Below are 12,606 nucleotides of genomic sequence, written 5' to 3' on the forward strand. Positions count from 1 at the left end.
ACATGTTAGAATAATCTTATACGCAACTTTAATGCATTGTACGCCTAAATAAGAGTTGTGTGTTTGAGCGTGTATTTTCCCATTCAGTTCTCTGAAGAGCTCAAAATATGTTTCGTGTTCTTCGACACTAAATAATTCTATAAGAGGAAACTGATTACACTTGAACGGAATATCCGCCTGTCTCTTCGAAAGGTGCAAAACTTGCTAAGAAATATTGGACTGTAGCATCAAAAATCACTTTGTGACAAGTAAATCTGGTTAATTTCAAAGGTACAGCAACTAAATTCCTCGGCAACGCTGCAATTCACGGATGATAAATTTGAAAAATAATAATAAAGGAGCTATCTTTTAAAATTATCAGTTTTTGCTGACATCAAATTTAGATAACTTAAAAGGAAAATAACGATTTTATTGATTTGGGTATGCTGTAGATTTTAAAGCAAGTATTTCTTTATTCTACTTTAAATCTTTTAAATATCCCTAGGGTTAGTCTTGGACATTAGTGGGTGGGGGGAGAGGGAGTTGTGAAGGTTTCAGAAAAGTGACCATGTCTATATAAAAGGATCTAAAATAGGGATTTAAGTTAATATAATCTGCTAAAATTGACTCTGCTGAATTACTAGGCTATATTAACAAATTTAATAAACTAACATGGGCCTGTTAATAAATTTTCCCTGGGCTTTGTCTTGGACATTAGGCTAGTTTGAATGTTTGAAAAACTTGACCATGATAATATAGAAGAACATGAAATAGGGGGGGGGGGGGGCTTAACTGCACTGACCTAGTTTGTTTAGAAGTTCATTTCATAGTAACTGTTAGCCTAATGCCCACATATAACAAGTTGCGTAAATGGACTTAGTCTGTATAGGGAGGCTAGGATATAATTTCCCTGGCAGAATCCATTACCATATGATATTTTTTAAGAACCAATGTTCTTATGGAGGACAATGGCCCTCTACCCCCAAAACATCTTAAAAAATAGCCTACTAAAAAGTAGGCTGCTTAATTTCTGAAGGTGCTTTGCTTGGTGTTAAAAGTTACTGTGATAATATAAAAGAATCTAAAATGGGAAGCTTAACTGTACTGTCTTAGTGTATTAAGAAGTTCATTTTGTAGGAGCTGTTGGTCTAATTTCCAAAAATAGCAAGTTGTCTAAATGGAATTGTTCTCTATAAGGAGTCAAAGATATGATTTCTCTGGCAAAATAATTTTCATATGATAAATTTTAAGAACAAATTTCATTTTGGAGGACAAAGGCCAGTAAAATTCTAGTTAATTGACTTCTTGCTATCTCAGAAAGGTTTTAGGTTAAGAAAATGAAACTTTCAGGGATGAATCTACAGTCTAAAGTGTGTTCCAGGAAGGTATTTGAAGCCACTACCTCTACTCCTTCTCCCTCTAGAGGGTCCTGACCTTTGATGACCTTTAAAAATATGTGTGTTAAAAAAGTGAAACCTCGCAAAATAGATCTTCAGCTTAATTGAAGTACAACAAAATTGTTTTCAGCTTCATAACTTTGCTCAATTCCATTTTATAAAGTTTTAAAGATATGCAAATACATTTCCTAAATTTTGAAGAAGAAAAAAACATAGATATGGCTCAAAATTCTACTCAAATAACAGGAATTGCATTTTCAGAACTAAAGGCAGAGAAAAAGCAACTAGTAACTGAAAATTAAGGTAAAATGTTGTTTTGTCAAAATTTCAATAGGTATAGACCTGTCATGTAGGCAAATTTCAGGACCCTCTAGAGGGAGAAGGAGTGGAGATGGGTACTTTAAAATACCTTCCCAGCACATACTTTAGCCTGTAGACCCATCCCTGAAAGTTTCATTTTCCTAACCTAAACCCTTTCCAAGATAGCAAGAAGTCAATTAACTAGAATTTTACCCAGTGTCCCCCCCAAAAAAGAAAATAAATGGCAGGGTACTTAATTTCTTAAAGTGCATTGCTTGATAAATATTGAGCAGTTCTTATAATTGACCTACAAATGAAGTGAACATAATTGACCTACAAATAAAGTGAACATAGCACTAGATGCCAAGGTGAAGCCTTCAGAAAAGTGACCATGATAATATAAAAGAATCTAAAATAGGAAGTTTTAACTATACTGACTTAAACTGATTTAAAAATAATTGTATTGACAAAGTTAAGTTTGTGTAGTGGCTTGAATTTCCATTTGTGTACTCAAAGAGGAATTTCAAATAATTATTGGTCATCTTCTACATGACACCAGCAAAAGATTAGAGTAAGACATTTTCCAATCTTGAATACAGTTGGCTTCAAGAAAACCATAGTTGTGATAAAATATCAATTATAGATATCTTTTTTCAGGCCACCTGAGTAATGTTAAAGTTTCTTGACAAACTGAGTTCAAGGTTGCTTTACCCTCAGGTTCCTGAAGCTACATTCAGGTGAAAATCCTTGTGTTATTCCCCTTGAAAATCCTATTGACTGCATAATTCTTTTTGCTAAGAGAAAGTAAAAAAAAAGGAAAAAATGTTGTTTTGTTTACAAATAAATTTAGCCAGGTTTTGTACATGACACTGATGAGTTTTAGTTTGGGTTTTAAATCAAATTACAGATGATGATTTAAATATGTATATCTGTAAATTGATCTTTATAATTTTTGATTATAAGCATTATCATTTGTCTTTTCTTTACATTTATATTGTAGCCTACCCCTCATCTTTTGAGGGAAATAAATAAAATAAATTAAATAAATAATAAAAAATAAAACCATCCAAAGTCATTAAATGAAAAATAATTGTATTGACAAAGTTAAGTTTGCGAGTAGCTTGAATATCTATTTTGTGTACTCAAAGAGGAATTTCAAATAATTATTGGTCATCTTCTACATGACATCAGCAAAAGATTAGAGTAAGACATTTCCCACTCTTGAATATGGTTGGCTTCAAGAAAACCATAGTTATGATAAAATAGCAATTATAGATATCTTTTTTCAGGCCACCTGAGAAATGTTAAAGTTTCTTGACAAACTGAGTTCAAGGTTGCTTTACCCTCAGGTTCCTGAAGGTACATTCAGCTGAAAATCCTCATGTTATTCCCCTCGAAAATCCTATTGATTGCATAATTCTTTTTGCTAAGAGAAAGTATAAAAAAAATGGAAAAAATATTGTTTTGTTTACAAATAAATTTAGCCAGGTTTTGTATGTGATGCTGCTGAGTTTTAGTTTGGGTTTTAAAACAAATTACAGATGATGATTTAAAAATATATATCTGTAAATTGATCTTTATAATTCATTGATTGACTTTGACTACCCATCTAGGAATCCCTGCTTGGTAGGAACTCTTGCAATGTTATATTTTCAAACCTAAAAATGTTCAGAATCAATCTTGAAAATTGAACAGTAATCTAATGTCAGAGATTTTTTTTTCTTTTTACAGAAAATCATCTTAGAAGTCAAACAAGGAAAGGGATAATTCAAATAAACAACAGACGAAATGAAAATTCATAAGTCCATGATCCCTCTGTCAAGACAAAGAAACCTCCTGTCATCAAATATTATGTTTGGTGTAACAGTGTAAAGTTAATTGATGCAAATGCAGACAAAATTTAATTACCTTTTTATGGGTATGGAATGAATGAAAAAATTTTGAAACAACATTAATATGAATAACCAAGTCAAACTAAGAACAGGTAAATAACAAACTTAATAAAGGGGGGCTTTTTACTCCTTCCTTAAATCTTTTAAGAGAAAGCAAGGTTTATTTAGAACAAAAATTGTAGCTCAAATGGCTAATTTGATGTTGAAATACAAAACATGTTATTATTGACTCTTATATAATGGCATAAAAAAGGGACAAAAGAGTTCTGGTAATGGCTTTCCTGAGCACTCACAGGCACAAATTTTAGCTTATGTCTTGTACAGCTGACTGTTGGGGCTTCTGGGGGTATAATGCCATGGTGAGCAAGGTCACCCAGGAGCATTTTGCTAAACCTCAGGATAAGGTCACTCAAACAGAGTTCCAAACTATGGAGCTCAAGGGTTGCTACAGTATCATGGTAAGGAATGTCTTTATTACTCAGGTTGATCCTGGTTGCCCTTTTTGGACTGATTCTAGTTCCTGCACTAGATAGGTAGCTCTTACTACTGACGGGCCACAGGCAGGACAGGCATATTCAAGTATGAAGCATAGGAAGCAGAGGTATCTCCAAAGAAGACCGTGGGCGTGCGTTGCAGAGGTATGCATGAAGAAGAGTATGGACGTTGCACTTGAAGCGAAGCATTTTTGAAAGGGTTTGCAGAGATACGTCAGCTTTACAGGTCACACTGTTAATATGGGTAGTAAAGATGCAATCATGTGAGAAAATGACAACTAGTATTTTACCTCATTAACAACAGGGAAAGGAACTTCAGGGGAGGAGTGGGCAAAGTCTCTCTTTGCCGGGTTCAGTCTAAGTATTTTTGACTTAGCAGAGTTAATTGTCAATTTTGTATCAGAGATCTTTGTATCAGTAGATCAAAAGTGATTTTGGGGAATTGCTTGGTGGAGACATTGCCATGAAGAAGATAAGCAAATAAGAGTGACGAACTGTTGACAAATATGTATGTGTTGTTATGTTCTACTAGCAAGTAGTGGATGATGGCAAGGAAAGCTATTCCTGCCAGTTTTGTCCCTTGTGGGGCAGTGCAGGTTTTTCTTTCTCCAATCTGAGTCACAGTCCTTTTTGTGTAAATCAATTGCATTTTGCTATCTTTCAGAGGGAGAATCGAGCGCAATGGCTAGTGTTTGGCGTTTAGCACCCATTCCTTTCAGATTTTGAGAGGCCACTAGGTGTGACAGGAGATCGAAAGCTTTGCAAAAGTTGATGGCTGCTAGGTCGACAAAACAGCCTTGCTTTTCAAGCCACTTCAGGATCTGATCATACATTCAGACTAGGTATATAGACGTCCCACATTTTTGGAGTCCGCCATATTGCTATTTGTTGATATCTCACAATGTTTTAAAGGGTGTTATAATTCCTAAATTTTTATTTTTGTTTTGTTTTGTTTATAAATATTAACAACAAAGACCCTCTTGTCTGCGTGTCAGTGCCTTAATAAACCAAAGAGTAATGTGCCAAATTACATGACACTATATACATCCCCATTGACAAAATGACTATAATATGAATAAAGGCTCATAATAGTAATAATGTAGCTTGAATTTATTGAGAAAGAAAAAACAATGGCCAACTATTGAAGAAACATCTTGAACATTTTGAAAATATCAGTTAAAACAGTTAAAGGCTGATAAAACTTAATTACTAAAATCAGTCATGGCTAGTTTTAGTTCTTTAATTTTTTCTTATATTTTACTACAGTTTTATTTTATTTATTTATTTTACTTGTTTTTATAGCTTAAGTTTGCATTTACACATAGAGCCAAAATATTTATTAGGCTAGTCTCTACAGCAATTCATAATCTTTTAGGTAAGGATTCAGAGCTTTCCTAAACAGTAAGGACGTCTAGTTTACCAAGAAGAAGTCTTTTCATTTTGAAGTTTTTGCTCTTCATGTTCTTTTCTCAGTGGCTGATCCATATGTCTATACATCTGAATATTTAACTACATGAAGTAACTTCAATCAAGAAAGCTAGCCGGGAAGATATCTTCATTGGTGAAAAATGGATCAGACAAATGTTTATGATCATGTTTCTGTTAAGGAAGGTATTTAATTCCTTACATAATACATTGAAACTCCTAATATTATCTATTATAATTTCCCTTGAAAAGTCAGAAAACTAGAAGTTATTTGATCATAGGCACAATAGTGCTGCCTAAATAAAGAACGATGATGGTTTAATGTATTATTTTTTCTGGATAGATGACTTTGTATTGAAGAATTAATTGTAAGAACTTTGAAAGGGCCCCATTAGATTAGAAAATAAAAGTTCTAGTGCCCTTTTCAATAGTCAACAGGGATTTGAGCATTCAAGGGTTCAAAGAACATGCAACAAAGGTTCCAGGGTTGACACAATCCACCAGAGCCCTAGGGCAAGGGTTATAAGTTATGTCCTGGGGGTAAATGAAGTTTTTATGGAATTGTCGGTCATAAAAACTTCAGATGAAGCCTATTTGATTGGAAGTTGTAGTGCCATTTTTAAGAATCAACAATGATCTGAGGAAAACCAGCTGCACCCCTCCCCGCCTATCATTTCCCAAAAAATCCAATCAAAAATTTTTAGACATCAATTTCGTTTAGTATTGTTAGAAGGTCCATTAATTTGGCCTTCGTGGGGTAATACTGCTGCTACTACGGCTACTATTCCTAATACAGTATTAGTGCTACTATTGTTTCCTCTACTACTACTGCTGCTATGATACTAATACAATTAAGGCTGCGCTTATAAGATGAAAATTTGATAGAATATTGATTAGGGATGTCAACTAAATCAATACACACTGTGTGCTTGCATATTGTCAAAAGGTTATATCTCAAGAAAGAATTTGCGTATAAAGTTGAAACTTTCCAAGAATACTTATGGGGTAAGACCAATTGATGAAAAGGTAATGTGTTTTTGTTGCCACTGACACTATACTACGGCTGCTTCTACTAATATTACTACTGCTATTAAACTACTCCAACTACTACTTCAAATGCAATTACTCGTAAGTCTTAGATTATTGAGATGAAAAGGGTGTCAAAAAGGGCACATCAGCACTATAAAAGGGCACAAAAAGGGCAAAACATCACATCAGCACTATTTTTCGTACGGTTTACTGTATCAAAGTGAAATTTCTGATGCGTAATAAGGGAGATGTTTAGCTGACCAAAAAGTGACATCTACGTTCTACTACTTTTATTAATACTGCTGTTATCACTACTACTACAAAAAACGCACCAATACTGCTACTATTTTGATACTAGTACTATTAGGGCTAAGTTTGTGAAGGGAAAATTTTAGAAAATATCAAGGAAAATTTGAACCATATCGAAAGACACTTGTGCATTCAGATTGCCAAAAGAGCACATCTCGAGAATGAATTTGTGTATTAAGTTGGAATGCTCAAAGAACACTTGTGGAGAAGATGAATTGACCAAATGGTAATTTTTGCGCGCTACTACAAATAGCTTACTACTACCAGTGCTACATTTACTAATTATATTACTATTACTCTAACTACTACTTCTGTTGAGACTACTTGCAAGCCTAAGAGAGTTAAAATGGGAAGTTCAAGAAATACACAGGTTATCAAAAAGACACATCGGCAATATCATGAATATCTGCAATAGAAATGGCTAATTTTATTATTTTGACAAAATCCTGGATTTGATAAGGATGGGGGTGATACTGATGAAAGGCAATATTGTAATACTACTGCTGCTACTAGTAATAGTGCTATTACTGTATTTTAATACTACTAATAGTTTTAATAATACTATTGTGACTACTATTACAACTGTGCCTAAGGGTATGAAGGTGAAATTTTCAGGGAGTTTTTATGGGGAAAAGTGAACATAATCACACTTGTTGTCCGTATGTAAGTTGTTAAAAGGGCATAAAAGAAATATCTTAGGAACAGTTTTGTGTTTGAGTTGAAACTTACAGGGCATGTTCTGTGGGATGTTGAACTAATCACAATCACTAAATATTGTCATATTCATAAAAGTGGTCGTTATTTTTCATAATAATAACGGTTATTGAAATATCTAATGAATGTAAACTGCAGTTTAATATATATTAGTTTTTGTTCCGAAAGTCTGGTCAATTTTGAAGTTTTTAAGGGTAGTCGCAACAACCAGTCACAGTAACGGTCGCTACTTATTGCAGTCACAAGCACAATCAGTAGCAGTTATAAAGAGACAAAGTCGACAGTAGTTGTGCTTATAATTGCAAGTTTTTCACTTTGTCTTAAGGATAAAAAGGTGCAACTGTTTACAGTTGATGTTACAAGTTATCACAGTCGAAAGTAATTACTGCTGTGAGCAGTTGTGAAGAGCCGAAGTTGCAACCAGTCATAGTTCCAGTAGAAGTACTAGTTGTAATTTTTCTGACACTCCTTTTAACAACCTTCACGCACATAGCGGGTTTTGATTTCATTGAACTCTCTCATCAGCATTCCTTCAAAGCTTCAACTTAATACCTTTAGCCTTTCGGACACCCCGGATATGCGCCCCTCCTTTTACCAAATAATGAACCTGTACGTAAACAATGGCAAATTCTATGACTCACAGCTCTTGTCCTTAGGGCTGTGGGTGGATAGTTATCTGAAACCTCAGGTATGTGGAGCAAAATAGCTCTCTTAAATTAATTGAATCTCTCAGGTGAGAGTAGCAAACAGGGGTGAAGGAGGACGACTGGTGGTCTCAGTCTAATCACTTTGACTCTTAAAAAGAACAATAATACCTATAATGTCAAATCAGATGAGCCCTTTTTAAAGTATTTTTGACAACTTCTTCGATACGAAGTGGCTTGATGAAGAATTACATAAATAATTCATGGAGCCCACTTCCTTCTTAACTTAGTCTTAGGACTCCAATGAGAGTTTACTTTTTTTTTTTTTTTTACAGAAATTGAAGACGGACTCCCTAGCGATTATGAAAACGATCTTAGATACACGCCACCAATTTTGTTGTCAAAACCTGAATGCAGCCTTCATACTTCTTGTTCTGGCACATCTGCAAAGCTCGAGCCTGATTTGGACCCTCTCAAACTGGAGCTGGATGCTAGCAAGGACAAAGGTATGTTTTTCAATATCCTGGGTATAGTCAAAGGTATGTTATGAATGCACAACCAAATCAAAACTAAAGTCAAACCAAATTATATCCAAAGTATTCTAGGTATTTGCAGATGATGGTATTTTTTATGGTGTCAAAATATGGTTGGGTGTCAAAGTAGAATTCGAAATTTTTTCTTAATTTTGGGCTTTAAATGAAACACTTCTTTTTGTCTTTTAATTACATTTGAAAGTTAAAGGTCGTGAAACATTGCTAAAAATTAGGTTTCGTGTTAAAGGTATCTCTTACTGTAGTTTTTTCCCCAAAAAATAACAAACTTCAAGAAAAACAGTAGGATATTTTTAAGACTGCATATCCTGCTTAAGCCTCAAATGAATTTTACGCCCCTATATTCGAAGGCTGTCCTCTATAAAACATTTTTTCTTTGCATACAAATATTGATGTTCCAACACCTGAGCAATTATTAAGAAATTAAATTGACCAAAATTATCATCTAATCAAAGATTTAGCAGCAGGAATAGAATGTGAGGTTTTAATGACCTTGGTTAAATTTTCTAACAAGTATTCGATGTATTTCCAATTGTTTTATTAACGTATAAAATGTCTGTCCACGAGGGTGGGCTGAATGAAATTTTCATTTTTTTTTTATGAATCCTGGGTATACCAATCCCTTTTTTATTTTATCTTTGTCTTTGTATTTATTTTTCTACCGTAGTTAGTTTGTTATTTTAGGCCTATTCAAAAATATACATGTATGCGTTAATAATAAAATGATTAAACTTGACCAATATAAATATTGCAAAACCAAGGGTTTGAATTCTAATATTGCACCTAATTCCTTTGATTCTGAATTAAGCAGTCATCTATTTGATTACCCCAGCCATAAAATACTTTTTGTTTTATGTAGACTATTGTATCCAATTGAGTCTAAAAAAAAACATACGACGTTGGTATATTGTTACCCGTCATAACTTTAGGTACAATAGGCAGTCGATTATTTTTGTTCTGATTGAATATGTAAAATTTGAGTTGAATTATTGATAGTTTTCACTTGCACACATATGGAAAACGAGTTTTTTTTATTGAAATTGTGTTTGGGGGATATAAAAAACTTTCACCAATTGACTTATCTTTATTGCAATATTAAAACAACGGTGAGAATATAATAATAATATAATTCCAATATAATAATATAATTATAATAATTAATATAATAATTCCAATCAATAAGGTCTTTGTCACGCACCTAGAAAATAATAGTAACTTGAATGTATATCTTTTCAACTATATGTATCTCTCTTGTGAATAATAAATAAGGTGAAATTTCTGCAATTTTAACAAGTTTAAATTTACTTTCATACTAATGGAAGAAAAATTTTGAATATAGTAAGCTTTTATGATTCACCTTGAAAAAAATATAACAGTTCAAAATAGGAATGAAACCTATTAATTGACAGTGAAACAAATATAGAAATTTTCAACTGGATATTTCGAACACATATACAGTGTCCATCATCAGCAGTAAAACTAGAAGACATTAATACAAACAAACAAAATTTATAGCCAATAAACTAATTACATATAGTTTATTGCTAAAACTATATAAATTTTCTTTGTTTTTACTAATGTCTTTTAGTTTTGCTGCTGATGATGGACACTGTATATGTGTTCGAAATATCCAGTTAAAAAAATATTATATTTGTTTCACTGTCAATTAAAAGGTTTCATCCCTATTTTGAACTGTTATATGTTCGTCATGGAAAGGCAGTGTGGTCATCGAGATTATCTAGTTGAAAAAATAAAATAAAAGTCTCTAATTTTAGGTTAAACTTCTTGCTCAAGGATAATTTAGAATATACTATGATTGATAGATAGATACATGTTTATTTACAACAAGAATTAAACCATTTAAACAAACAGCGCATATGCCTAATGGCATACTTAAGCGCGTGGTATATCACCAAAAAAAAAAAAAAATAAACTCAAACAAAAGAAAAAACCGTCATTACTTCGACTTAAACTAATTTGAACTTCTTTCGGAAATCAAACTTCAACACTCACAACGGAAAATATTATGGGAGACTAGAAACATGATTTCTTAATAACTTCAGAAATTTATTTCTATCATTACAATTTTTCACAGCTATTGGGATTAAATTCCAAACTTTTGGACCAGTATGACGCAAACTAAATCCCGATCGCACAGTTGCCGTAATTTCAAAAGAGAAATCAGAACTATGAGATGTTGGGTAATTGTGGAATTGTGAATTTGTCGGGAATTATCTTGGGAAATTTAGTGAAAGTTGGTAAATCATATATCAAGCACGATTTTGCTTAACAAACCTCAGGAGTAATTTTGAGTTTTTTAAATCTTTTTATTATAGACACTGCTACGCCATCACTGTTTGACAATGATCTTCTCACACAAGCAAGCGGAATACATAGAATGCCTGATTTAATTACTCTGTTTCTCAAACAAGAAACAAACTCAGATTGTGAAAGTGAAGCACAAAGCACCCAACCGACCCGTGATGTGGATTTGTTTGATGGAAACGCTGCCGCTGAAAACTTAAATGCATCAAATTTATCTCAATACCAACGAATGCCCCCTGGGGAAAAACCATTCAAGTGTCAAGTATGTGAAAAAAGCTTCTCTTCTAGTTCGTATTTATCAAAACACCGAAAAACTCATACAGGAAAGACACCTTTCGAGTGTAAAATTTGTGAAAAGAGCTTCACTTCCAGAGGCAACTTATTAATACACGAAAGAACACATACTGGGGAAAAACCATTTGAGTGTGATGTATGTACAAAAAAATTCAGCCGAGGGGCAAATCTATCAGTACACCATAGAATTCATTCGGGAGAGAAACCTTTCGTGTGTCAAGTATGTGGAAAAGGCTTCACTTCTAGTTCTCATTTATCTAAGCATCAAAGAACTCATACAGGGGAGAAACCTTTCATATGTCAAGTATGTGAAAAAGAATTTACTTTTAGTTCTGATTTATCTAAACACCGAAGAACTCATACAGGAGAGAAGCCTTTCGAATGTCAAGTATGTGGAAAAAAATTCACTTCTAGCTCTGATTTATCTAAACACCGTAGAACTCATACGGGAGAAACACCTTTCGTGTGTCAAGTATGTGGAAAAGGATTTACCTCTGGTTCTGTTCTATCTAGACACCAAAGAACTCACATAAGAAAGTAACCTTTCGACTCTCAAATACGTGAAAAAGACTCACTTTTAGTTCTGATTCTTGTTAGCATCAAAGATTTGTCCAACATTTTACTTTTGACTCTTGAAAAATCTCTTACTTTATATTCATTATCAAACTCTGGTATGAATTGAATGGAATTCCTACTGAAGTGAATTTCCTCTGAAGTTTTTAAAAAATTCGCAGATTAGGTAAAAAGTATATTGAAGTTAAAGCAAAATTTAATTGAACGGTGCTATTATGATGTCTGTTGTGTGAAGTAATGACCTTTTGTAAACATTGTTGGGCCGCTTTTTCTTGTCAACATGCAGTCATTGTTGGCTGTTTTTGCTTATGATTCATTTCTATTTGTTTCATTTTCTAGCTTTTGTGATCTAACGTTATGATGGTCCTATATATGAAAAAAAAAAATCTTGTCTGTATTTTATCCCAAACAAAAACCTAAAACTGTTCTTTAAATCATTGTGAGGTTTTGGGGCCTGTAATATCTGACAACTGCAGACAAAGTCATACGTAGTTTTAGTTGTAGTCAATTCAAATTATTACAGTTGAAAATGGTGGCTGCTATAAGCAGTTTTAGGTAGTTGAAATTACAATCAGTCGTTGTCCCAGCGATAGTAGTTGTACTAACTGTAGTGGTATTAGTATGCCGTATTGCCTTTTGCTCAGCTGAACATGCCTTCATCGTGCCCAGATATTTACAAC

General features: G+C 33.3%; 1 protein-coding gene across 3 annotated transcripts; it reads left to right on the top strand.

Moving 5' to 3' along the window:
- Positions 1-297: 297 nt before the first annotated feature.
- On the top strand, positions 298-12,057 carry LOC136043038 (zinc finger protein 239-like). 3 transcript variants are annotated; one of them, XM_065727941.1, is made up of 4 exons: positions 298-420; positions 5,438-5,673; positions 8,519-8,689; positions 11,071-12,057. In XM_065727941.1, exons 2-4 carry the CDS (start codon positions 5,631-5,633, stop codon positions 11,892-11,894), a joined length of 1,038 nt encoding a protein of 345 aa, XP_065584013.1. In that variant the 5' UTR covers positions 298-420; positions 5,438-5,630; the 3' UTR covers positions 11,895-12,057. The 3 variants fall into 3 exon arrangements, with proteins under 3 accessions (XP_065584013.1, XP_065584012.1, XP_065584014.1); XM_065727940.1 differs by having other exon boundaries at positions 304-439; XM_065727942.1 differs by lacking the exon at positions 298-420 and adding an exon at positions 4,765-4,904.
- The last annotated feature ends 549 nt before the right edge of the window (positions 12,058-12,606 follow it).

This window comes from Artemia franciscana, unplaced genomic scaffold (genome assembly GCF_032884065.1).
Source record: "Artemia franciscana unplaced genomic scaffold, ASM3288406v1 Scaffold_284, whole genome shotgun sequence".
Lineage (NCBI taxonomy): Eukaryota > Metazoa > Arthropoda > Branchiopoda > Anostraca > Artemiidae > Artemia > Artemia franciscana.

What these genes read in the sequence shown, in the direction of transcription:
- LOC136043038 (XM_065727941.1), top strand. Translation starts at nt 5,631, where the DNA reads ATGGATCAGACAAATGTTTATGATCATGTTTCTGTTAAGGAAG. An exon ending in TCATGTTTCTGTTAAGGAAG is followed by an intron (nt 5,674 to 8,518) that starts GTATTTAATTCC and finishes TTTTTTTTACAG; the next exon opens with AAATTGAAGACGGACTCCCT. An exon ending in GGATGCTAGCAAGGACAAAG is followed by an intron (nt 8,690 to 11,070) that starts GTATGTTTTTCA and finishes TTTTTATTATAG; the next exon opens with ACACTGCTACGCCATCACTG.